The 26,223-nt window shown below is 46.7% G+C and overlaps 1 protein-coding gene across 4 annotated transcripts in view; it reads left to right on the top strand.

The window, feature by feature from the left end:
- The window catches only part of PTPRG (protein tyrosine phosphatase, receptor type G), a 740,009-nt gene that overhangs the window by 637,191 nt on the left and 76,595 nt on the right, over positions 1 to 26,223 (top strand). For all 4 annotated transcript variants that reach the window (XM_023510661.1, XM_023510664.1, XM_023510662.1 and 1 more), the window contains 2 exons: positions 1,339 to 2,116; positions 18,048 to 18,177. In XM_023510661.1, coding sequence (XP_023366429.1) covers positions 1,339 to 2,116; positions 18,048 to 18,177 — 908 coding nt within the window. The remainder of the gene's footprint in view (positions 1 to 1,338; positions 2,117 to 18,047; positions 18,178 to 26,223) is intronic.

Here is a 26,223-nt window from a genome sequence, read left to right as displayed (position 1 = left end):
CCTTAGTGCCGATAGCAACGATAGCCTACAGTTCACTAAGCACTTCCTGGGTTTCAGGCACAGATTACATTATTTACTCCATGAGGCAGCCCACAAAGTCAGTGTTACTATTATTCCCAGTTTGCATGAGGAAATTGCGAGTTAAATGACATGTCCAGCATCTCCCAGAGAGCAAGTGAGAGATCAGCTCACACCCTGGCAGTCTGACCCCTCTACACCAAATGCCTTATCTTGTGTGGTCTTTGGTATTCAAAAAAAGCCACCCCCAGCACTCAACTTGGCATAAAGTTTGAAGGTAAACTTTTCTGATGAAATATTCTGGCTATTGTTTTGAACTATAGGGATGATGGGATGGACTTCAGAATTCTCTTCATGAGCTTACAAGAACTAAAATTAAACTGATAAAGCAATATTTCTTGTTTTCCTAAGATGCCTTATATGAATGAATCTCCACATTCAAGCCCCAATTCAGTATGGTGGGGAGAGTGAACTGACCAGACAGCCTGCATTTGTGCTTTCCTGGCCATGCACCTGGCCAAAATCTCTGTACCTTAGCTTTCCTGAGATAAAATGGGGTGATTATCATGCCTGCCTCTAGGGGACCATGGAAAGCCCTGGCAATACGTGGCACTTGTCAAATGGAACTCTTGTTACTGTTGTTGATGTTTTTGGCATCCACAAGGACATGGACTTTGCTGTGGATAAGCCCAAGGGTACCGTGGGGTACCCTGAGGGGTACTGTGACTATGTGGCACCCAGCATGGAGATGCAGAGATGTAAACAAGTGCCCCAGAGCTTACAGGGCCGAGTATGGCTCCTGCATCTGCCCTGCCACTGCGGATGTGAGTGGGCAGCTTTCCCTCCTGACACACACACTTTCTCGCTATAGTGGGGTTGAGTTGGACCAGATCTCCCAGAGTCTTCCCAGCCCCCAGAGCTGGCGGTTGTCCTTGAGTGTCAGTGATACACATGAAATCAAGGGGATCCTGGCTGTGTCACCCCAAGAACAGATGACTGTCTAATGTTGCCAATTTATTTTTTATTTGTTGTCTTTAAGGCAACTTACTTTTTTGTTGCCTATCTTGAGTAGTATCAATGAAAATTTGAATTTGATACACTAGACTTTTTTATGTGCTCAAAGTCATTATAAAATCATTAAAGTAAGAATTGGTCACCCGTAGATCTAAAATGTGACCTTTCACAGCGTACTCTGGGAAACTCCATAGGACAAAAGAGTGAAATTCTTGGAGGCCACAGCCAGGCCTCGTTCCCAGTGCTAATGGTGACGTGTCTCTGCTTTGTTCTTTCCCTCTTCAACCTCTGGGTGGCCTTTTCCAGCCCACAGCGTCTCCTGCCTCTTCAGCTGACATGGCCCCCATCAGTTCGGGATCTTCTACCTGGACATCCTCTGGCATCCCCTTCTCATTTGTTTCCATGGCAACTGGGATGGGCCCCTCGTCCAGTGGCAGCCAGGCGACAGTGGCCTCAGTGGTCACCAGCACGCTTCTCGCCGGCCTGGGGTTTGGCGGCGGTGGCATCTCCTCCTTCCCCAGCACAGTGTGGCCCACACGCCTGCCCACAGCTGCTGCAGCCGGCAAGCAGGCGGGCAGGCCGGTCCTCACAACCACAGAAGCCTTGGCTTCTCCAGGGCCAGACAGCGATTCAGCACCAACCAAGGACAGTGAGGGCACGGAGGAAGGCGGGGAAAAAGATGAGAAGAGTGAGAGTGAGGATGGTGAGCGGGAGCACGAGGAGGAGGGCGAGAAGGACTCTGAGAAGAAGGAGAGGAGTGGGACGACCCGTGCTGCTGAGGAGCAAAACCAGACGGAGCCCAGCCCCACGGCCTCATCTCCTAACAGGACTACCCAGGACAGGGGGCATCAGACTATACCTGGGCATGAGCCAGACCTCACTGCTGTCCCCACACACCAGCCAGGGGAGAGGAGGGATGCTGACCCAGATCTGGACCCTGATGCCATCACCTCCACCCAAGTGCCCCCGACAGTCACAGAGGAACAGTATGCAGGGAGTGATCCCAGGAGGCCTGACATGCCATCCAAAAAGCCCCGAGGGGACCGATTTTCTGAGGATAGCAAATTTATCACTGTCAATCCAGGTGAGTGGTGCTGGCCTGCACTTAGCTTCTGTGCTGCTGCAGACATGCTCACCTCTTTCTACAAATTAGGGGTAGCAGGGAAAGATTCGGCAAGTGTTTAAATTCTTGGAATCGATTCAGCAAGTGCTTAATATTCTTGGAATCCTGTATGTCTCTGCTATAAAAGGGGCACACACGTGTGTGTGTGTGTCTATTTTATTTTAAGAACCTGTTACCTTTGCAAAATAAGTCTTCCTTTAGTATTTGTTTCCTTGCCTTAGAATAACTTGGGATTTTCAATCAGGCAATAATAGAAATGAATTAAAAAGGCACCGATCTTAAGTTTATTCATCAAGAACTCACTCTTCACCCATCTATTTGTTGACAGCCAGTGTTGTGCCGGGCACTGGGTGAGGTGGTGTCCCCAGGGAGCACACTCCCTGCCTCTTAGGTGTCACGGTATAACGGGGAAGGCCAAGGGGTGATGGACGGCAGCTAGCTGGAGCACAGGCCTGTGGGTTAGGCAGCAGGAAAGTTGGCAAACAAGCAGGCTCGGTAGATGTTTGGCTGACAAGCCAGCTAGCTAAGTGAAGCTTTGAGTGTGAGATGGTTAAGGAGAAAATGTACATAACGTACACAGCGCTGTCCAAGAGGATTATGGAGAGGGATAGGAACTACCTTAAGTGAGAAAGCCCACTCTGGAGAAGTGACATTTACATCAAAACCTAAAGAATGAAAAGCTTGGGCCTGGGGAGAACTAGTGTTAACCCATAGTCCTTGCCCAAGAAAGATGGGCGTCCGTCCCAGACCTCCTGTTAATGTGTGTGTGAGCTGATTCACAGGTGCTGAGGCCAGGGCCGGGGTCCTCATCTTGCCTTTACCAGTAGCAAATTTGTTGCTCTATCTTCTGCTCAAGTCCTGATGAGCCATCCTGACGGTTTCTGTAAGGCAGACATAAACATGAGGGGTTGTTATTGTTGTGAGGGGTTTTCTTAATAAGAAATTCTTCATTTTGCCAGACTACAAGATGTTTAGCAACAATTTTTTTTGCGTCTAAGCTGTTGTGGAGTTATAAGAGTGCAAAAAAAAAAAAAAAGCAACTGGTAAATATTTATTTGCTTTTGCACTTATAAACATTAAAATTCATCTAAAGCTGAGATCTCGTATGTTAAGATACAACTTAGAATAAATTTTCATGTTTTGAATTACTTTGCTCTTAAATCTGGTGTGAACTAATTTTTCGGAGTGGGGGGGTCTCCCCATGGGTGTTGCTCAGTTTTGTTGTGGTTTGGGGGAAGGATGCAGAGTGGCCTTTTATGGAATTGAGTGAAGGCAACATGGGGCCACTTGAGGAGCTATTTCTATATGAACAGTGACATTTCTTCTGGGAATTGGTGTGAAAATGTTGAATTTCTTATGAAGATATTAAGGAAATATGTATGGGGTACCATGACAGACCCCAGACTGGGCATTGGGAATAGAACATGGATCAAGACAGACTTCAGTTCTTTTGGGGTTTGTATTCAATTGGGGGAAAGATTGAGAATATTCCAGTAAACAAATGCATGCCTTTTAATAGCTTTAAGTGCTCTGAATTGAGGAGGGAACAGCATAGCTCTAAGTGGTCACGCGTGACCTTTGTGCAGAGACCCAAGTGGTGAGAAGGAGCTGGCCATACAGGGATGCACAGAAGGAGACCCGGCACCATGGCTCACACCTATAATCCCACACTCAGGAGTTTAAGAGCAGCCTGAGGAAAAGGGAGACCTCGGCTCCAAAAACTAGCCAGGTGTTGTGGTGGGTACCTGTAGTCTCAGCTACTTGGGAGGCGGAGGCAAGAGCATTGCTTAAGCCTAAGAGTTTGAGGTTGCTGTGAGCTATGATGCCACAGCATTCTACCCAGGGCAATAGAGTGAGACTCTTGTCTCAAAAAAACAAACAAAAAAAGATGCACAGAATTCTAGGCTGTGGGAACAGCAGGTTCAGAGACCCTAAAGTGAGGATAGATTTAGATCAGTTGAGAAGCTATCAGAAGGCCAGTGTGGTTAGTCCATAAAGAGGAAACGGGAGTGGTGGGGCTGAATTTACAGATTGGCAGGATGGGCCTTACTGGCCTTGCTTAGGATTTGACTCTACTGAAAATGGCAAACCAATGGCAGATCTCAGAGGGGAGCTGCTCATCTGAGAGTAGCTCTGTTGTGCTGTGTGTCTTTCCCCCAAACTACTCTACTTTTGAAAGATCACTTGGGCCCCTGTGCAGAAATGACACAGATACGGCAAGGGTGGGTGCATGGAGCCCAGTTAGGAAGCAGTGGTGAAGGCGGCCTGCACCTGTGCATTTTCTCCAAAGACAAATCGTAACTTGTAATTGATCTGTGAGCTTGAGCAGTTCAGCCTCTTGAGTCAGGGCTCTAGCAAAGTTGTGTTACCAGCCTGCTCCTCTTACGCATTTCTTTGACTACACTCCTGGCTACTAAGAGCTTAGGCTGAGAATATTTCAGTTTGAGAGACAGGGAAGAGGCAGGGCCTGGCACTGCTCCAGGTAAGTGGAAGAGAGTTATTGCTGTCAGTGTCTCCAGATTCCAGGGAAAGTGGAGAAGTAAACAGTGAACCTTGGGGCCTCCCGGGTCCAAGGATGGGGCGTGTGGGTCTTAAGCTTTAAGGCTTCAGGTTTCCAAAAGCCTCTACAATCTTGGCAGAGTGGCTTTAGGGGTCAGATCAATCCAGAAAGCTCTGTCCTGTATTTACCCAGAGTCCTCAAGCCTTTGTCCAGTGTCCTCAGCTGTTAAGTGCAAGTAATGATGGTCCTTAATGAAGAAGGTGGTGTGGGTGAATAGAGTCACCCTTGCTGTTGTTGACCAGGAAGGAGGAGCTCTCAGCAGCCCAAATGACACACAATAATGGTGGCACCGTGGACATGATGACAATGGTCCCTAGCTACCTTCCATTAAAAATGACCTCCAGGACTTCTAGCCCACCCCCAGCACTGGTAGGCCAGAGCTGCTCCCTCACTACCTATAGCTCAACGGGAAGGTCTGCTCCTTCTTCCATCAGCCAAAAGGGCTCTTTCAGAACTTCAGGCACTGGGAAAAGCAGTGGTGGTGATCGCTGATGGTGGAGATGAGCCAAGCTCTTCCAGCAGAGGGCCAGATAGTAAACAATTCAGCGTTGCAGGGCAGAGCTACAACTGCTCAGCTCTGACACATGGCATGGAAGCAGCCCTAGATGATACATGAATGAGTGATGTGATTGTATTCCAATAAAACTTCATTTACACAAACAGGCAGTGGGCCTGATTTGTCCCACAATCCATCATTTGCTGATTCCCGTTTGTTTTTTTGTTGTTGTTTGTTTTTTTGAGACAGAGTTTCACTATGTTGCCCATGGTAGAGTGCTGTGATGTCACAGCTCACAGCAGCTCACAAACTCTTGGGCTTAAGCCATTCTCTTGCCTCAGCCTCCCAAGTAGCTGGGACAATAGGCACCTGCCACAACGCCTAGCTATTTTTTTTTTTTTTAAAGAGACAGTCTCACTTTATGGCCCTTGGTAGAGTGCTGTGATGTCACAGCTCACAGCAACCTCCAACTCCTGGGGCTTAGGCAATTCTCTTTCCTTAGCCTCCCAAGTAGCTAGGACTACAGGTGCCTGCCACAATGCCTGACTAATTTTTTGGTGGCTTTGTTGCAGTTTGGCTGGAGCTGGGTTCAAACCCACAACCCTGGATATATGGGGCTGGTGCCCTACCCACTGAGCCACAGGTGCCACCCAACGCCTGGATATTTTTTTTGTTATAGTTGTCATTGTTGTTTGGCAGGCTCTGGGCCAGGTTCGAACCCGCCAACCCCAGGGTATGTGGCCGGTGCCCTAGCCACTGAGCTACAGGTGCTGAGCCTGCTGATTCCTGTTTAAGCAGGCATATGTGCGTGCCTGGTGGTTAATAAAGGTTGTGAGTAACTCAGAGGTAAAACCAGCAAAGCCCACATCAGTCCAACATCCCCCACGGTCTCACTTTTCTTTCATCCATCCCCCCATCTTTTCTGTCTTCTACCCCTTCCAGCCTGATAGTCCTTTTTTTTTTTTTTTTTTTTTTGAGAAAGCCCTGGTGGGTAGAGTTCTGTGGCAACGTAGCTCATAGCAACCTCAAATTCTTGGGCTCAAGTGATCCTCTTGCCTCAGTTTTTCATTTTTAGTAGAGACAGTCTTGGTCTTGCTCAGGTTGGTCTTGAACTCCAGGGCTTAGGCAATCCACCCACTACAGCCTCCCAGAGTACTAGGATTACAGGCATGAGCCACAGTGCCAGGCCTTTGATATTCTTTTTTTAATGAAAACATCATTTTTTAATGTTAGTAATGATTTAATTTAAAGATTCTGAATGTACATTTCTTTAAATCTGTTCCATGATTTTTTTCCTCACACTAAGTAAAAACAACTATTTTAATCAATATTTAGTCTCTGAAAAAAGTGATAATGTTTAAAGTTATAAAGTATGTTATAAATTTACAAGTATCTCCAAAAGGCTTGTTTACATTCCTTTGATGTTTGATAACATCCTTTTCAGTACTACGAGTAGTAGCTTTAGCAGCTTTAGCGTTACTTCTCAGTGAAGAGGGGAATCCTTCTGTAAAATAGTGGAAACTTCAGACACCTACAGAAGTCAGGTAGTGGTACAAAGAACCAGATGTTAGACATTAGGGAGTGGTAAGGACTGTGGCAAATTAGAGAGCACACGTTCTTTCTACAGAGGCCAGTCTCTGCTCCAACTCATTATTGCCAGTGAGCCAGAAATCCAGATTTTTGGTCAGAATGTCCCAATTTTTAGTTCAAAATTAAAAAATTCTCTCTCTTTTTAAACATGTGCCAAACTAAATGCACCACCAGGCCAGGTAGAAAGCAGTAATGCTTGGCCACTGTTGTAGTACCCAGTACTTGGAACTGCCCTGGAAGCCTCCCAGGGAGATTAGAGGCTCAAATACAGTCGCCACCTCTCACCAGGCATTTTGCTCCCATCTCTTCGGTGCAAAGCCCTCAGCTGGATGTGCACTATGTGGAAATCCAGCATATGGTCCCTCCCACGGAGCCACAGCCTGAATGTGGGGGCAGACCCGGAAGCCATTGGATGTATTAGTAAAATGTTCTGGGCTGTGTTCAGGACAGCATGCTCTAGCCAAAACATCTCAGAGTGGGCATAATCTACAGACCTGTCACTTAGGACTAAGGTTTTTCATTTTGGTTTCCTTAAATCAGAGAAACTTTTTTTTTTTTTTCAGATTCAGTCTTGCTCAGACGCCCAGTATATCAACATTAATCCCTGAGGGTTTAGTGCCTGCCTCTTGTGGGTCAGCCTTAACCAGGTGCTAAAGGGAGGGTCCAGTTCCAGGGTCCAGCCTCCAGGCCACCTCCAGCCCATGGCCTACTTTTGCATGGCCCATGAGTAAGAATGGATGGCGTTAGAGGCTTTGAGCTGCTTTTCTGCTTTGAACCACAGTGGATGATGCTAAGCTCCAGCCACCCTGCTCCTTTGGGCAAAACCTGATGTTGATAAGTATCTTTTGAACCATCAAGCTTTAAGGAACCCAACTTGAAAACCTTAGATTATAGAAATAAGAGGATCACCAGTTCCATTTGCTCTGTGCTGGCTCAGCGCATGCCACTGTTCCTGCAGCTCCCTGTGGAGCCCTTGCTATCACTGTTGCTCCCATACCAGTGGGGAGACTGAAGCTCACAAGGCAGGGCCAAGGAATGGGCCCAGGGCCACATAGCATATAGCAAGACAGGGCCCAAAACCAAGTGATGCACCTTCCTCTTGGCTTTGGCACTGGTTTCCAGAGGGAGCCACACAGATGATTTAGGATGACATATTAATTGACTATCTGAATGTATGCTTTTAAAAGGAGACCAATTATCCATTTATGGCAGAGGTTCTCAATCCAGGGCAAATCTGTCCTTTACCAAGGAACACTTGGCAGTATCAGGGGACACTTTTCTAGTCACAGGTCGGGTGGGGAATACTCCTGTCCTCTATTTGATAGAGGCCAGGGATGCCACCAAACCTCCTATGGTACACAGGACAGTGCTGTCCCCCCAACAAGGAATCACCTGGTCTCAGATGGCAACAGTGCCAAGTTTCAGCAACCCTGATTTAGAGTATTAATAACAAGATTTGGTTGTTTTTTTGTTTTTTGAGACAGGATCTCACTTTGTCACCCTGAGGAGAATGTCTTGGCATCATAGCTCATAGCAACCTCAGACTTTTGGGCTCAAGCCTCCTGCATAGCCAGGACTACAGATGCCCTCACAATGCCCAGCTAGTTTTTCAATTTTTTGTAGCGATGGGCTCTCACTAGAGCTGTTGCTTAGGCTGGTCTCGAACTCCTGAGCTCAGGCAATCCACCTTCCCCAGCCTCCCCACACTGCTAGGATTATAGGTGTGAGCCATCATGCCCAGCCTAAAATTTCATTTTTGAAGTTTACTTGAGAGGAAAGAAAGGAGCAGTTAATTTAAAAACAAAAGTAAAACACAGGGCAGAAATCATGAGTGCACTACCTCCTGGGGATACTCTAGCAAAGTTTATTTAAAATAAATAATATTGGGAGCACTTGTATGGACTTTCAGAAATAGCTTTCAGCCAAGGGTAGTTTTGTTTTCAGGTTTATTTTTTAGAGCGATTTCCTTTGTAATTCTGCCTGCCTCCCACACTGAGCTGTCTTTTTCCTGCCATGTCTGTAGGAAGTAGCCTGGGGTACCTTGAAGGGATTATTCAGCAGCCTGTATGGCTTAGTTCCTACCTAAAAGTATCTGGGTCCTTGGACTCTTCTGCTCCCCACTGAGTAATCTTTGTCCTAAGACAGATTGTAAATCTCTTGGTGTGAAAAACCAGAACCCACCAAAGACAAGTAGGTTTCCAGAGAGGATAGAAGCAAGAATTCAGGTTGTAGGGGGTGGTATTCTGGAGGGAAGGTGAGCAGACAGCCTTTGTCCCTCCCTCACTGATTTCACAGCCACGTGACGCTGCCACTGAGTGTGTGACCGTCTGGTTGGGTAGGACTTGCCGTATTTATGCAGCCTGGGATTAAATTAGGATTTATCAAATACTCTGAATTTCCCAACACCTAATTGGAATAGAGATGACAGACCATCATTTGATTGTTTGAGTCTGGCAAATCAAACTCTATGTGAATCAATCAGTAAGGGAGCTCTACTCATAGGAACCCCAGACCGCGAGATGAATGGAAAATGAGTGACACTCTGATCCAGCCCACAAGCGGCTACACAGTGTCCTGCCGCAGGAGAATATATGTATTTGTTACTAACCAACAGTCATTCCCCTGCACCCGTAGTTGAGGTAACATCAAGACTCCAGAAAACTAAAGGGCAATTTTGTGGCCTTGTAGTAAAAAATAAAACCCAAAACAGCTACTTTATCACTTCACACTTGTTAGGATTGCTACTATCCAAAAAAAAAACCAAAAAAACAAAAAAAACCAATATATATAAAAATAGAAAATAAGTGTTGGTAAAAATGTGGAAAGATGGGAACCCTGTGGACATTGTTAGTGGGAATATAAAATAGTGTCATCGCTGTGGAAAACGCTATGGTAATTCCTCAAAAAACTGAAAATAGAATTACCATATGATTTAGCAGTTCCACTCCTAGGTGTACAGTTGACTCTCGAATGGCACAAGCTCAAGCTGTGCAGATTCAGTTATACATAGATCTTCTCCCACTTCTGTCACCCCTGAGACAGCAGGACCACCCCCTACCCTGCCTCCCCCTGGGCCTGGTCAGCATGGAGATGGCCAGGATGAAGACCCTTTGTGATGACCCCTTCCACTTACATGAGTCAGAAATATATTTCCTCTTCCTTAATGATTTGCTTAACAATATTTGTTTTTCTCTAGTTTACTTCTTTATAACAATTAAGGGTATAATGATTATGACTTACATACAAAATACGAGTTAATCACCTGTTTCTGTTACTAGAAAGGCATCCAGTCAACAGTAGGGTATTACTAGTGAAGTTTTTCGGGAGTCAGAAGTTATACATGGATTTCTGACTGTGCATCACAACTCCTACAGTGCTCAAGGGTCAACTGTATACCAGAAGGATTGACAGTAGGATCTCTATGAGATATTTGTACACCCATGTTCAGAGCAGCATTATCTGTGATAGCCAGCAGAGCCCCCTGAGTGTTCAACAGTGGATACGTGGACAAGTCCAATGTGGTAGATTGTACATGTGGCACATAGAATGGAACACTGTTCAGCCTGGAAAGGAAAGGAAATCTTGGTGCATGCTACAACATGGGTGAACCTTGAGGGTGTTAAGCTAATGCCAGTGAGCCAATCAATCACACACACAAAAAGAAAGCAAATATGGCATGACCCCACTTACATAAGGTGCCTGGCATAGAAACAGAAGGAAGGATGGCGGTTGCCAGTGGCTGGCAGAGGGAGGAATAGGAAGTTGTTATTTGCTGGCTATAGAGTTTTAGTTTTGCAAGACAGAAAAGTTCTAGAGGTCAGTTGTAAGACAATGTGAACATGTTTAAAGTCATTGAACCATATATCTAGACATGGTTAAGAGATGGTAGATTTTGTGTTACATGTTTTTTTAACCACAATTTAAAACAAAAAGCAGCCACCCTAATTTTACAGAGGCAGGTGGTTTTTAATGAGGGACATTACTCAGGACCAATCTGGTGACGTTGGCCATGATGAGAACAGGCCCTAAATCTCTGAGTATGCAGATTGTCCTTCTCTTCATCCTTCTTACAAATGGAAGAATCTTGCTCTCCCCTCCTCCTAATAATGGCTTCTAAGATCCAAGCTTGCTTTTAATCTGGACACCGAGGGGCTCTCATCCTGTGGCAGAAGTTGAGCCCTTGCTGGAAGGTGGGAGGCATTTCACATGGGTCCATCTGATACGTCGCCGCCTGTAGCATTTATAGTACATTGTACTCCATTTTTATTTGCTTCTACTGGGATGAGAGCCAAGCCAGTAAAAGGCAAACAGCATTAATTCAGTGATGACATATGCCACTGAAAACTGTTTTTCTTTTCTTTTTTTATTTTATTTTTTTTATTTTTTTAAAAAGCAGAATGGAGCCACTTTACTCAGATGCTGCTGAAATAGAGACTGGGTGGAAGAAAGGCCATGGGCAAGTCATAAAGCTCCCCTCCCTCCTGAGTCTGCATGGAGGGGGCTAGTCAGCATCTTGCTCCAGGTTTCATTCGGAAGACATTTCTGAAACAGGCTCATTCTCTGAGTCCAGGCCTTGGCTGTCCTCACGTCTTCTGACCTTCTAGTGACCGCTCATCTGCACATCACATCCATGGGGGAAGCATTGAGGAATCAGTTGACAGTCCCTTTCTCATTCTCATCCTCTGCACACAGACAAGATACAGCTCAGGCAAGGCTAAGAGAAGGGTCCATGTTCATCTAGGAGAATGGACCATGTAATGTGGGCTGAGCAACAGCATGGTTAGTCTCTGATTACTCAAAAAATAAGCTTTCTTCAAAAATGAATTGGAGAAAGCTGCTTTATACAGAAATAGCCTCTCCTCCTGAGCCTATTAGTGGATAAATCAGGATCATGGTCAGGAATTTATTAAACCATGATTTTTGCTTTTGAGCTTGAAGCTCTTTTTAAAGACCCAAGTTAGTGTGTTCTGCTGATTCATTGGATCAGACTGCCATCCCATGGACTGAAAATTAGGCTGTCTAGAGTGAGCTGACAGTAGGAGCCAAGGGGTGAGGAAAGTGGGTCTGGTATGGACATTAGGGAGTAGTGAGGCCTGTGGCAAACCAGTGAGACCTGCCCTATCTGAAGGGCCCGTGCTACTTGGTTCCAGCTGATGTTTACCACATGGAAATTCAGGCTTTTGTTGCCAGCCTTCAGCATTCCTAGTAGAAGCTTCCATTGCTGATTTTTATATGCACTCTTCTGCTAATTAAATGATGATAACTAACTTAGAGTTATCAAACTAAATATATCTGTGGGTTGCCAGTTCACAAGTCAGGGCAGGCAGAAATCGAAAAGCTTGTCCTGCTGGGGAAACTGTGTCTATCATCTAGATGAACCAGAGAGAAGAGGAGGCAGTGCACCAACCCAGAGCTCCTATGATTATATGGGTGTCAAGATCTGGGCATGGTGGACGGAAGCAAACCCTCTAGGAACAGGGCACCCAGTTCTGCTGGCCCCTTCAGGAGACAGGTAGGTTTTTTTTTTTTTTTTTTTTGAGACGGAGCCTCAAGCTATCCCCCTGGGTAGAGTGCCATGGCATCACGCTCACAGCAACCTCCAACTCCTGGGCTCAAGCGAGTCTCCTGCCTCAGCCTCCCAAGTAGCTGGGACTACAGGCGCCCGCCACAACGCCTGGCCATTTTTTGGTTGCAGCCATTATTGTTGTTTGGCGGGCCCGGGCTGGGGATTCGAACCCACCACCTTAGGTGTATGTGGCTGGCGCCTTAGCCGCTTGAGCCACAGGCGCCGAGCCAGACAGTTAGGTTTTAAGAGAAACTTTGAAAAGCTGCTCCTCACAGTTGGGAGTGTCTAGTCTTATCATAATGACAGCACTTGAAACTCTTATATATATTTTGAGACAGAGTCTTACTCTGTTACCCTGGGTAGAGTGCCATGGCGTCATTATAGCTCATAGCACCCTCAGATTCTTGGGTTTGAGTGATCCTCAGCATACCAAGTAGGTGGGATTCCAGATGCCCACTACAAAGCCCTGCTAGCTTTTCTGTTTTCAGCAGAGATGGAGTCTTGCTCTTGCTCAAGCTGGTCTCAAACTCCTGAGCTCAAGCAATCCACCAGCCTCAGCCTCCTAGAGTGCTAGGATCACAGACATGAGCCACTGTGCTAGGCCTCTTTACTGATTTTTTAAACAAGGGGCCCCATGATTTCATTTGGCGTCTGGCCCTGTAAATCATGCAGCTGTAACTGACAAAAACTGCTTCATAAAGAATATCTCATTTAATCCTCATGGCCCCTAAGAGGCACGTGTTGTCTTTTGCCCTGTTTGGTAGTGGAGGGACCAGAGCCTCAGAGGTGAGCAGCCACTTAATCAAGGCTACACAGTGAGAGAGACTTGAGTCAGAATCTGTCACCCAGGTCTGCCTGGCTCTAGAATACAGGGTCGTGACCTCGTGGCATATCCCTCAGAAGCACTGAAAGGTCTATAGTGTGTTCTGGCATCTAGAGCCCTAGGCATGAGGAGGTTGTTGGGGACTAAGGCACGGGAGGAGGGAAGCGTCTGCTCTGCCAGGAAGTGTGTTGTGTGCTCCTAGCAGCCACAGAATGAGTCGGCCAGCAGTTTGTTTCTTCTGAAGAACAGCTAGTCTGGTCTCAGGGCAAACTGTGAAGTGCTAGTCCTTTACTAGCCATCCCGTCACAGGCAGCCCCTGTGCTGATTGATACCCAGCATGTCTTAAGTTCTGTGTGACTGCCACTTACGCCCTCAGATTTTACAAAGAGCAGTCAGATTCAGCCACCATCCACTGAGTGTTCACCACCTGCCCAGTGCAATCTCAGGACACAGATGAGGAAGAGAGGATGTGATGATGGGGGTGGCGTTGATGACACTAATCACAGTAGCTAACACAGATCAGGTTCTTGTGGGTGCCAGGCAACATTCTAAGTGGGGAGTTTTTAGGGTTTTGTTTTGTTTTGTTTTGTTTTGAGACAGTGTCTTATTTTATTGCCCCAGGCTAGAGTGCTATGGCATCATAGGTCACAGCAACCTCAAACTTTTGGGCTCAAGTGATCTTCTTGCCTCAGCCTCCTGAGTAGCTGGAACTACAAGCATGTGTCACAACACCCAGCTAATTTTTCTATTTTTAGTAGAGATGGAGGTCTCACTCTTGCTTAGATTGGTCTTGAACTCCTGAACTCAAGCAGTCCACCTGCCTCAGCCTCCCAGAGTGCTAGGATTACAAGTGTGAGCCACCACACCCAGCCCATTCTAAATGTTCTATAGGTACTAACTCATTGAATCCTCATTCTAGTGCCCTGCAGTAGGCAATAGTGTTATTTACATTTCCGGAGGACGCTGAGACTCGACAGAGGACAGATCAATTGCCCAGAGTTGCCAAGCTGGCAGGAGGCACAGATTTATGATGGGTCTTCCATATGCAGATGGAAATCAGCCCAGCCTTGGGGACCTATTGTAATCAAGGAGAAATTATAATTGAGTATGATGTGTGCAGTAAGAGCAATATGAGATGATGATGACAGTGGCCGCAATGATGATGGTACTTGTTAGCATTTGCTTAATGTTGGGGATATTTCTCATTGAATTTTCCCAACAGCTCTATAAAGTAGGTTCTTTTTCTTCCATTTTATAGATTAAGAACTCCTGGCTCAAACAAGTTTAAGTTATTGACTAAAGGTCACATGGAAAGTGGCAGGGCAGAATTTGAATCTGCAGTCCTAACTCTGCCTTTGGAGATGGCACCAACTGAGGGCTTGGGGAGACCGCACAGAAAAGGATCAGAGGACAGAAAGAGATTTCGGGGTCAGGAGGGGAAAGGCATTCCCCCAGTAGGAACAGCAGAGGTCAGGGTAAAGAGGTTGAGCCAGGGCCCAGTATGGGCTCTGCTCGGGTGAGTGGCTGGAACACAGGCTCCTCAAGGAGCTTGTTTGGGAACCTGGGTTATTTGGAGACCACGAGGAACCACCTCAAGACAGTGACAGGAACAGATTTCATGTGATCACCTGGAAATGAAATCTAATTTCAGGCTTCTGGAATCACAGAGACAAAGCAACACTATGAATTTGAAAATGGAACCAACTTTGTCATGCCCTGCATGGGAATCCAGTAGCAGTCCTACTTTAGCCTGGCCTTTGAATAAAAGACCCAGTGTGAGTTGAGGTCCAAGTGAAGTCATTGTCATAATAATTTCCTTCTGTCTCCCACTGACTGCAGCTTACTCACACCCTGAGATCTGCACAGAAACCACCATGTGGGAACTGTCCACAGTGGATTTCTGATGGTATTCAACCCCACTACTTGTGTAAGACAGGAAAATGACTCAGAGTCATGTGAACTAGAGCCCGGCTCTGAGCCGGGCAGCTATGACGTCAAGACCTTTGTCTTCTGGACCTCCATGCCCTCCTCCATCAACAAGGAGGCCATGGTGGTTCATAGTGGCCATAAGGGTGGTTCACACCCTTTTCTGGGGCCTGCACCTCTCTGACAATGTGATGAAAACTTTAAACACTCACTTTGTGGAGGAGGAGGGAGGGACAGACACAAGCTACAGAAAGATGCACATTGGATTCAGGGAGGATGTAATGTGCCATTGATCGTCACAACCAGCTGCTCATTCCTAAGCTCCTCCTAAGGCCCAGAAATTCTGGAGTAGTCACTGTTTACTGGTTTCAGGATGGCAGACATACATGGAGCTGGCATTTCTAGTAACTGTTTAGGAATGTAAGTGTGAGGAACCACATTGGCCAAGAGTCCTTTTCAGTGGTTTAAGATGAAAAGGACATGAGTTTGCGCTCTGGGAAGTAGCATAGCCAAGAATCCTTTTCTGTAAAGAGCAAGGAGAGAAATAAAGACAGCCCCTCTGGTACCCAAAAGCTTCTCAGGGTGGAGACTGAGTTAATTGGACATGTAGCCTATAATGTCAACCGTCCTGATATTTTTCCATTAACAGGACCTCAGGGTCTTTGAGAGACCCCCACTGCCAACCAGATAATTGCCTGGCTGACTTGCCCCTGGCTGGGGCCCCACAAATGATTCTCATTTGCAACTCAGGTTGCTCTGGGCAGCCACCAGAGCTTTGCAAGGGAAGCATTATGTCCAGGGCAAGAATGCACGTCTGATCCTTATCTGTCCCGGCTTAGGTTTAAAACCCTGCAGTACCCTTAAGTACTAAGAGGCCTTAAGTACAAAAGCTTCTTCCCTTAATTCAGCCTACAGGGCTCTGGCTGATCTGTCTCCTGATTCTCTATCTTCCTATCTTGATACCGCTCCCTGTTATTCTTATACTCCCACTGATATAATTTACTCCTTCTAGAGCACACTTCTTCCTTGCACTTAACCTGGTCAACTCCCATGCATCCTTCAGAGCTTGCCCTAGACCCCCAGGAAGCAGGGAGCCCTGTGGAGCCCTTGGCATGGATAGCTCTTCAGCTAGAGCCCCTTGGATCTCCGTTGGTCACACATTCATTGTGCTCTAATACCTTGATCCTGTGCCCACCTCAGTCCCTTTGAATGATTTCTGCCCCGTGGGCTTAGTGTTGCTCCAGTCTGATGTACAGCTGTAGCCCCATCCCTGGTGCACAGCAGGGCCTTGGCAGATAGACCTATCCATTGAAAAACAGAGCAAAGGTTACGAGACAGGGGCTGCCATGGCTAGGTAGGCACTTCATGAACAGCAGAGTGCTCTGTGGTGGTTTCACCTGCTAGACTCTGTCTTCTTACCTGTGGGCTGGGATGAATCCAGCCCCACCTGTTTCTCAGGCCTGTGCCTGAAAGAAAGGAGGTGATCGATGTAAAGTACATTGGAGGAAACCCAGGGAAATGCATTCTAACACTATTTTTGAGACTTGGGAGTCTTGCCTCTTTAAAAATCTGTTCCCAAGGCCAATTATTTCTTCCCTACTTAGCCCACCTTCTCTCACCTGGAAACCCAGCCTGATTAGCTCCGCGTTTAATCCATCCTGCAGAGGGACACACAGGCTGGCTCAGCGCTGGCCTCGTTTTTGCAGAGCAGGAGGAATCCTTGCTGAGCACAAGTCAGCCTGTAGCTAGCTTTGGATTTTTCTAGGGGCTTCTCCCTGCGGTCAAGTTAGCCATTGCTGTTTCGCTGCCTGCCTCCTGTCATTGCCTCTGTCCACCTGCCCTTCCCAGACCCAGCACCTCACCTGAGCTTCATTTCATTTGGGCCACCTGGCACTTTCCAGGTTTGCCTGCAGCAGAAAGAAGGACAAGGATCTCCTGCTGAGGGTCCCAGGGACTCCTGAAGGTACTAGGGTGGGGCCAGAGAGTTATAGGAAGAAGCTGCCCAGGTAAGAGGAGTCGGCTGACCAGCCCCATCCTGCAGTATTTACCAGACTTGCCCTCTTGACCCTAGATTTTGGCTGCTGATTAGAAGCAAGCGTGTGCTGGGTGCTGGGTGCAGGGCAGCCATGGCTGTCTGTCTTCAGTTGTCTTAGAAGCTTTTAGGAGGATCTGGGGTAGGTGAGGTGTTTGAAGAAAAAGCTAGAGAATGAGATTTGAGGAAAAACAGGACCTCTGAGGCCTGGGTGATGGGACATGCTGAGCAGAAGCACATGGCACTCCTGTGGTGTATGCTGTGTTGTCTTGAAGTCATTGGCTGAGAGTGCAGGGTGACACCATGGCCCAGGCTTGAGTCCCGCACCCACTCCTGGCCAGCACAGCAGGAAGCCCTGTACTCAGACGGCTGTCCCACTAAGACTGTTAGGGAGAGGGAGGTGACTTCCCAAAGCAGAATTGGGGTATAGTTACTGCAGGAAGGGGGATTGGCTGCTTAGCCATAATGACTAGATGGCCACTGCTGTCCCAGCCGGTCCCCCAGTTTCTCCTGGTAAAACCCATCATGCCTGCCCTCGCACTGGGGAACTCAAGGAGCTCCCCAGTGGCTGTTACACCCCTGATCCTTGTTGAGACTTGAGCCTGTATCATCAGAACATCCTGGGCCCCTTGGGGTTGATAACGTACTTGGAGTATCTTCCATATTGCTCTTTACAGAACATCTTGAACTCTGTCTACAGATCCATCGCACTGAACATTACAGAATGAAAGAGGTCTTCTTTGGGTTGGGACAGGGCAGGAAATAGTGAAGGCTGTAGACTGCCCCTCCTGTCATGGGGCACAACAGAGCAGACAGCCCAATTCTTCAGAAACCACACTACACTCTGGCTGCTCAGCTTACCTCTGACCTCTGACTGGGATGATTTCTCGTTGCTGCAGAAAAGAACACTTCTGGAATGATAAGCCGTCCTGGCCCAGGGAGGATGGAGTGGATCATCCCTCTGATTGTGGTATCAGCCTTGACCTTCGTGTGCCTCATCCTTCTCATCGCTGTGCTCGTTTACTGGAGGTGAGTAAGCCAGACAGCACCTGGACAGTGTGTGGGACCTGGTGCCAGCCAGGTAGCCCATGGCTTATGCATTCAGGAAGGTAGGATAGTTGGAGGGTTTCTAGTCTCGCCACCTAGGAGAACCTCTTGTCTTTGAAAGACAACAGCAGGCCAGAGCCACCATTGAGGTCGAGGCACTGAGGGTGAGCGTCTGGCATTTAGTACCAAAAAGGCTTTTCCTTGAGAATCAGGCAGTTCCCAGTTCAGATTCCAGCTCTGCTGCTTGCTGGATTCAAATTCCATGTCCACTTTGAACTTCACTTTCTGAACTGTGAAATGAGTTAATTGGTTCCATAGTGTTTCCACTTTTTCTGGGATGATGCTTTACTTGGTTGTAGACATATAACTGTTCCTCTTTACCTTAAAATTTTTATAGCCCTTTGCCAAAAATTAAACTAGATGATAGGAAAACATGTAGCATATGGTGTGGCTTTTAATACATGTAAGATAAAAATGGCAGACTGTGAGCCATCCTGCTGTGATCATTATCCTTGAACTGGCTCTCACTGCTCCCATGGGAAGCAGCTTGCAGCCTCTGTGCGGAAGTTGTGTTTTTTTGCTATACCACCTCTGCCAATTGAACTGAGTGGATGAGGCTGGTTACCTTCTCCTGTCAGACTAACATAGGAGGCCTCTGCCCTTTACCCAACAGGCTTTACTGGGAAGAAACAGGTGTCGTATTTCATCTCTCCCTCTCTTCTTTCCATTTACTCAATTCTTTCTGAGCTCCTATTGTATACACTGGTGAGACAAAAGTGAGCAAGACAGTAAAAATCCTTACTTTTAGTGGAGGAGACGGGCAGTAAACAAAACAAATAGCTATAATATGCAATTTCTAAGATGGTGTCCAGCGTGTCGTGGCAAAAACTAAGTCTGTCGGGGTGAGAGGCTTGCAGGGGCTGGGTGTTCAGAGTGGTCAGGGGAGACCTAACTGGGATATGATACTTTAGCAAAGACCTAAAGAGGGAGGAAACCACATGAGCTCCATCTGGTGCAAGTTCCAAGCAGAGGAAATAGCACATACAAAGGCCCTGAGGCACATGCACTTTTGGTATATTCTAGGAACAGCCAGGAGGTTGTTCATTGGCTGAGCACATGGGTACAGGGAGAGAGTGGTAGAAGAGGATGTCAAGTTAGGAAGAAACAGGGCCAAGGAGGATCTAGTTGTGTGCAATATACGTGAGACTGCTGGTAACACATTGCCTTTCAGCCTAAGATGAGCAGGGCTTGGTACAGAAGTGTGTTACGGTTTGACTTCAGGGTTACTTGGCTGCTATGTTGAACACAGACTGGAAGGGAGCAGGGGCAGAAGCAGAGACTGTCAGGGAGATCCCTGTCAAGAAGAATGTGATTGTGGCTCAGAGGAGGGTAGCAGTGCAGGGGAGAACCAATTGACTGTTGAAATATTTTGAAGGTGAGAGCAAGAGAATCTGCTGATGGACTGACGGTGTGTCCTTAGGTCTGTCTCAGTTGGCCAGAATAGGGACATAAGGAAGGGAGCATCTCAGGTTTGCCCAGCTGTCTGACAGTAGCCGTAGGACCGTTAGTATTGCAGACTGCTCATTCATGGAGTCTATTGTGTTTGGGAATAACCAGAGGAACACTAGACTCACCTCCATGTCATCCCTCTTCCAGAAAAAAGTGGTTTGCAAATGTGTGCCTGAAACCTGTTAGGAATTTGAAGGCCACCTAATGTGAGTTTAACGGAACATATAAAACAACAAAGGCCCACTTGCCCTCGGTTCTGCTTGGTGCTGCCTGGTTAGTCTCAGACTTTCCCCATAGGGGAGCAAAGAGGTCCCACCACTGCCCCAGGCTGAGTGATCTGGCTTAGCACTCCCAGCATAAAGAAGTACTTTGGACCAAGCAGAAACCTCAGAATATTCCTGAGTGGCCCACCTTGCGACCTCTGCCTGTGCCCTCTGTCCAGTGTGAACAGGAAGGACCGTGTGGCTGAGCCAGCTGGCCAAAGCATGCTTCAGTGCATGCTTCTTGTAGGAAAGGGCTGTATAAAGACAGCTTTCAAGTCTTTCCATTCAAGATGTACTTTCCCTTTAGAAAATGACAACTGTTTATACTTACAAAGAAAACAGTAAGTCCAAATGGAAAATACGAATTGAAGATTATATTAATAGTTCACATCTAAAATATTTTTATGACATTTATTTAATTTATATATATATATATATATTCCCCCCCCCAAAAAAAAAGTTGGGTTTAAAGTAAGCAGAGCTGTAAACTCCATCTATTAGAGTCTGGATTTGAGCTTCTACCAAAACTCTAATGCCAATAACCAAAAAAATGAATGTGAAGGAGGAGATTCTTACTGAGCAAGGAAAGTAAAATTGAATTAGTGTATGGATGGGTTGGCTAAGCAGACAGCCTAGAGGGGACAAAGACCTTTTTTCTACCCAGCCTTTTTTTTTTTTTTAATTATTAATGTGAAAGAAAGAAGGATCGGGCACCTCACGTGCAAAAGTGGTGAACAGAGAAAGGATACATATTTCCCTTTGGCAGGACAGTTTTGAAGCTAGAACAAAAGCGCTTCTCTGCCGCCTCTGAGACACAGTGAGAGGGGTGCCTGGCAGCTGACTTGACATAAGTAGGACCATCGAGGCAGATCAAAAACTGCTGTATCATTTCCTCAGGCGACAGGCCTGGGGTTCAGAGCAACTCGCTGTGGCAGGAGTTTCTACGACAAGCAGGACTGGTCCTTCACAGTTACTGCTCTGCTTTCTGAGTGGTTTATTTGGCGTTGTTGACTGTGCTATTTAAGTTTGTGAAATAGCGGAAAACTAAACCCAGGGCCTCTGAATTCTGTCTCTGTACCAGTCTCCCACTGTGCGGTGGTGGTAGTGCCTGCTCATGCTCAGTGAGTCCTTTTGGGAGTGCTAGGCACTGTGCCAAGCGCTGGGGCGGCATCATCTTGTGTGATTCTTACAACCAGTCTGGATGGTACTGTTCCTACCCCCTTTCCTTTGACCAGGGAAAAGGGAGGGAATTCACATGTGTTGAGTGCCTGCTGTGAGCCAGCCTGCATGCCGTATCATCTCCCACTGATGACCCTGGCTGGAGCCCTTTTCTTTTGCAATTGACAAAAATCCATTTCAAAATGCATTAAGCACAAGGAAAAAAAAGTTTGTGGATTCAAAGAATTGAAAAATTTGGGAGCATCAGGCCTGGCAGGATTAAGACGGAACAAGGACATGATGGCTTAGCTGGGCTAGTCTGTCTCTATTTCTCTTGCTCTCTGTTTCTGAGATCTGCTCCGTATGGCTTCCTCTCTGAGGCAGGCCCCTCTGCCAGCATGCAGTGGCCTCTGGCTATGTTAGACTTAGATCTCTCCATCCCAGTGGAAAGAGAATTGCCTCTAATCATTCCACTTCAGTCCCAACAAGGCATGTCTGAGGACTGACTAGGGTCATTTGTCCATCTCCAGTGGCCAGAGAGATAGAATGCTCTGAAGTCCAGAAGTAGGATCAGTGCCATTGCCATCAAGACCAGGGACTTTGTCCCTGAATCACCAGGCCCCAAATGGTGTGAGCAGCTTCCTATTACTTCCACAATTCTTGCTGAGTTCCTGCCACACACTGTGCTGGGCTTGGTGATTCTGGGATGAAGTCCTGTGGTCCTCACAGGCCACTGGAAGGAACAGATGAGTAAATATGACAGAAGATGGGGAGTGTTTTAGAGAAAGGTAAGTCTGAGTTGCCACCTACATAGGCAGGGCTTCAGCCCAGCCTGGGAGGGGGACTGGGTTTAGGAAAAGCTCCCTGGAAGGTCTCACGTCTGAGCCGAGTCTTGAAGCAGAAGCCCCAGTACCCCAGGTGAAGGGGGCGCGGAGGGATGAAGCTGCAGAGGGGAAGTTTGGCCTCCTGCAGGCAGAAATACTCATATGTAGTCAGTGTTGCTGGAACAGAGTATGGGGACAGTCAGGGCCAGATCATAAAGGCCGTGGATGCCACCTAAAGGGTTAGGTGCCTTACCCTGGGGTTGATTGAAAGGCCTTGAAGGAGCAGAAGCTGCAGGAGGGCAGGTTCAGGAAGAGGTGCTGTTGCGTGCAGACACCAGGACTCAGGCCCAGAGCCGCACAGCCTGGGTCTAGAGCGACACTCCACAACCTTCTCTACCAGGGTATCCGTAAAGCCCGCATTCCTAACTGGGAGCTGTCATCCCCCAAGGGATTAAAATTGGTCTAGGGAGATTTTTTTTAAAGACTTCTATGTTGTGTAGAAAGCACAGATGTAAAGATGGCCTGTACCCAGATAGACTGTGCCCTTGGGGCATTAAAATTGCACTGGGAGTGGGGGAAGAGGGATAAAATGGCGAGAAAGTCTATAAAGGCCCCTTGGAGGAGATGCTGGTGAGAAATAGGTCAAAAAACCCCACTTTAGACGAAGACCTCCACCAGCTTCAGCTTCTTCGTCTGTAGGAGAGAATTAAGAAACAGCCCACAGGGTTCAGGTGAGGATTCGGTGCAGGAAAGGCTCATCCCGGGTCCTGGCAGAATCTGCAGAATCTGCAGTCAAGAGTGTTCTGACTTGAGGCAAAAGGAGAAATGTAACTCTGGGTCCTGGTGTGCCTCAAATAACTAACCACACGTATATATCTAAATGAATGTTGTCCCTTAAATGGTATCCCATTGTGTGAGCTGTGTACAATTTCCAATACGTGCATAACAGGTCCATTGCACAAAACATGCTTGAAAATAACTTTAGGGATTTCTGTCTGAAGTTCATTTTTTTTTTTTTTTTAAGGATATCAGTTGTGCGAAGTTTTTATCCTAGAAATAGCTAAAAGTCATCTGTTTGGAGCTAAATATAGTATAAATGTAGGTTAACCAACTGAGCAGAACCACGGTAGGCCAAAAAAAGAAAGGGGTGACTATGAAGTTAATGAAATTGAAATTGGTTTAAGTGGTGCTCCTGCGGGGCCAAAAGGCAATTCCTGAGGAGGACATCCCTAAGTCACTGGGTTAAAGACGTACCCCTCCCTTCCCCCGCCACCTGGGAAACACTCGGGAAGCCCATTAGCAGCATCATTAATTCAGGGTTGTCTGGGTTAGAGTAAGCTTCGCTGGCTGCTGCCCCAAACATGTCCCAGCACCCCTGGGGCTTAATAGCACACAAAGGGTTATTTCTCCCCCACGTCAAGTCTGGAAGGGTTCGTTCCTCTTTCTGGAAAACGTCTCCCAGATTGCTGCAGCAGGGACAGAAATCATGGAGGGACCCAGCTCTCGCGTGCTTGGTCCAAAAGTGACCAAGCTTACTGATGACCACAGATGGTCACACACCCAAGGACCAGATGAGGTTGGGGAACACATGGGTACTTACAAGGCACTGCCACTGATGTTCTTAGATATTTAGACCCATTGGCTTCATTGGGTTATGTGTATGTTTCCTGAGAGGGACAACTTTAGGGACTGTTATCAGTCTCATTACTTCCAATTTAGCCAAAACTAAAAAGTAGGGGTAGAAATGACAGATAATCTGTGTGTCTGAGAGATCTCCAGTGCACAGAGTCCCATTGGAGACCCTTTGAGCAGTACTTTTCCAGGCAGCAACATGGTTCTGGAGGGAGAAATTTATTTTAAAATGTTGTTAGCTGAGATGTTCTAGGTAGGCTGCAGCAGTTCTCCCTTGAATTCTCCTTGCAAAGGTCTGCCTTGAAGAACGGTGGGAACCAGAATCCATAACGATGCAGAAGTTGCTGTGAAGTTAGGAAGAAATGCACAGAAAGTGATTCTGGACCAGGGGCAGGATTATGGGGCTGCTAATGAAAATAAAATCAGCTAACAGTTAAACAGCTTGTCTCCTTTCAGAAATGGCACCCCATTGCGTGCCTTCTACCTATCGCAGTGATACCAGGCATGCAGTGGTTCAGAGCTATCACTAACAAGACAGGAGGCATCAATTCAATAGTTTTTGAAGTGTGTCGTTTTGGCCTTACTACTAAAGAGGGTAGCAAAACACACCTTTTGAATTTGACTGTCGGACTACACTCAGAAAATGCCTTCCAAGTGCCATCCCCTGCCTTAGCAAGACAAGCTGTTTATATGGCACCAATGTGCTGACATTCCTGAAAAGACTTGGAGCAGCACAGCCGCTGCCACTCAGAGAAGGAGAACATTTTTGGAAGGTTTCTTTTTGATTTGCATAATTTGAGGTAGATGACGGGAGAGGAGCTATGTGCCGGGTGTCCAGTCAGGGTGCTTGAGTGTGCAACTTTTTTAGTTCCCCAGCACAGACTAGCTTAGTAACTGTGAGCAAGACATTCACGTCCACTTAGAATTTTAAGTATTGTGAAGATATTTTTAATTTATGTTTTTCCATAATTTTGAGGAATGTTGCTCCGAAGGTAACCAACTCTTGTCTCTCTGAGGAGCAGTCTCACCCCTAAAATGGCTTTATGTATCTCAAAGCCTGTGCAGCCAAGAACCTTTCATTGAATATTGACCATACCAGACACGCTCAGCAGACTGTGTCCTCACCTAATCAACATACAGATCCTAGGGTACAATCATAACGATTATGTTCCTTTTGCAGATGAGAAAAGCGAGGCTTAATAAGATCAGGTGACATGCTCAAGTGGCAGTGTTAATTTTTGGTGGAATCTGGATTTGAACTCAGCCTACTTGACTTGATACTGTCTTAACCAGTACATTATCTTGCCAAGATGAGGAGTAGCATGTCTGGAATTTGACCACCCAAGAGACTGTAATTGGTTGACATATGAAGGGGGTCAACATAAGGAACCAGGCTTACTGTGCTGATGCACATGTGCGGTGCAGGTCCCATCTCTGAAAATTAGGTCAATTTGAGGAGGTGGTCAGTGTAGGGGATGGTAATGATGGACGGTCTCCTGTCTTTCTTCCTACAGCCTGCTTTTATATGCATAGCTGTGTGTCAGAAAGACACTCCAGAAAAAGGGCCCATCTGAACTGCTACACGGTGTTGGTAAATTGGTTTGGAAGGCCAGAATCAAACCATCCTATGTGTTGGAGTTGCCAATATCATGTGGTAGAAATCTTTAGGGATCCCCCTATGTTTTTAAGTATTCTAGAAGCTGATGAATGGTATATGCAGTCAGTTGCCTCTTCATTACTTTGAGAAGGTTTTAATGTGGGATAACATATAACCTGTTTGGCCTTTCTTAGTGCTAGCTGATCAATGCTACTTTCCTTCTTGATAAAGTTAGTATCTCCTTGAGCATAAGTCTAGGGAATTCTCAAAAGCTGCTTTACACTTTTGTAAAGTGTACTTCTCAGATTCAGATGGGACTGATTCGGGAACAGAAAACTGGAAACTCTCACAGTGGAACTGTCACGTCGGACCCAGGTTTGCTGCAGTTTGGCTCCAGGAGCCTCTTGCACTCTCATCCGGTAGATTCCTGTCCTCCTTCAGCACATGACGGAGACAGCTGTAAATTCTGGGGTAAATCAGACAACACCAGTTTAGCCACATATGCAGATAAGGAAAGGTCTCTCATCTAAGTCTCATCTTTAGATTTTCAGAAATTTTGCCATGTGTTGGTGCCTCCTCATTAAGAATGCTATTCATGAAATCAAGTGAGTTTTTGTTGACACTGTGATTTTTTTTTTCTTCCCTGGATGTTCACTGGGAGACAGAGTGTAATAAATATGAAGGGATGCAAACCGCAAATGTGTGGGGGATTTGTGTTGGCATAATGGAGGCTCAGGCAAACAAACAGATGCGTGCGAAAGTCAAGTGTGGGCACGTGGGAACTTCCCTCTCTTGCTCGAGGGTGACTGACCACATGTGCCTCGCTGGAGTGCGGATCCCTCCCATACTGCCGCAGTGTCAACCATGGCACGTGTGCAGGGCTGCTGTGGGCCCAGGCGTGCATGCTTCCCCGTCTGCTCTGACGCCCACACTTCCGAGTTCACTAGCTGATGACTGGACTTGGTTACAGTGTTTGCCCCTTTTCATTCCAGCAAAGTCATAAGAAGACAGGTATAACAAGGATGATGTCTCTAGCACAGGTGAC

Source organism: Otolemur garnettii, unplaced genomic scaffold (assembly GCF_000181295.1).
Source record: "Otolemur garnettii isolate 467f Iridium unplaced genomic scaffold, OtoGar3 scaffold00015, whole genome shotgun sequence".
NCBI lineage: Eukaryota > Metazoa > Chordata > Mammalia > Primates > Galagidae > Otolemur > Otolemur garnettii.
The sequence above is the reverse complement of the archived record's forward strand: the minus strand, read 5'-3'. Positions and strand labels throughout refer to the sequence as shown.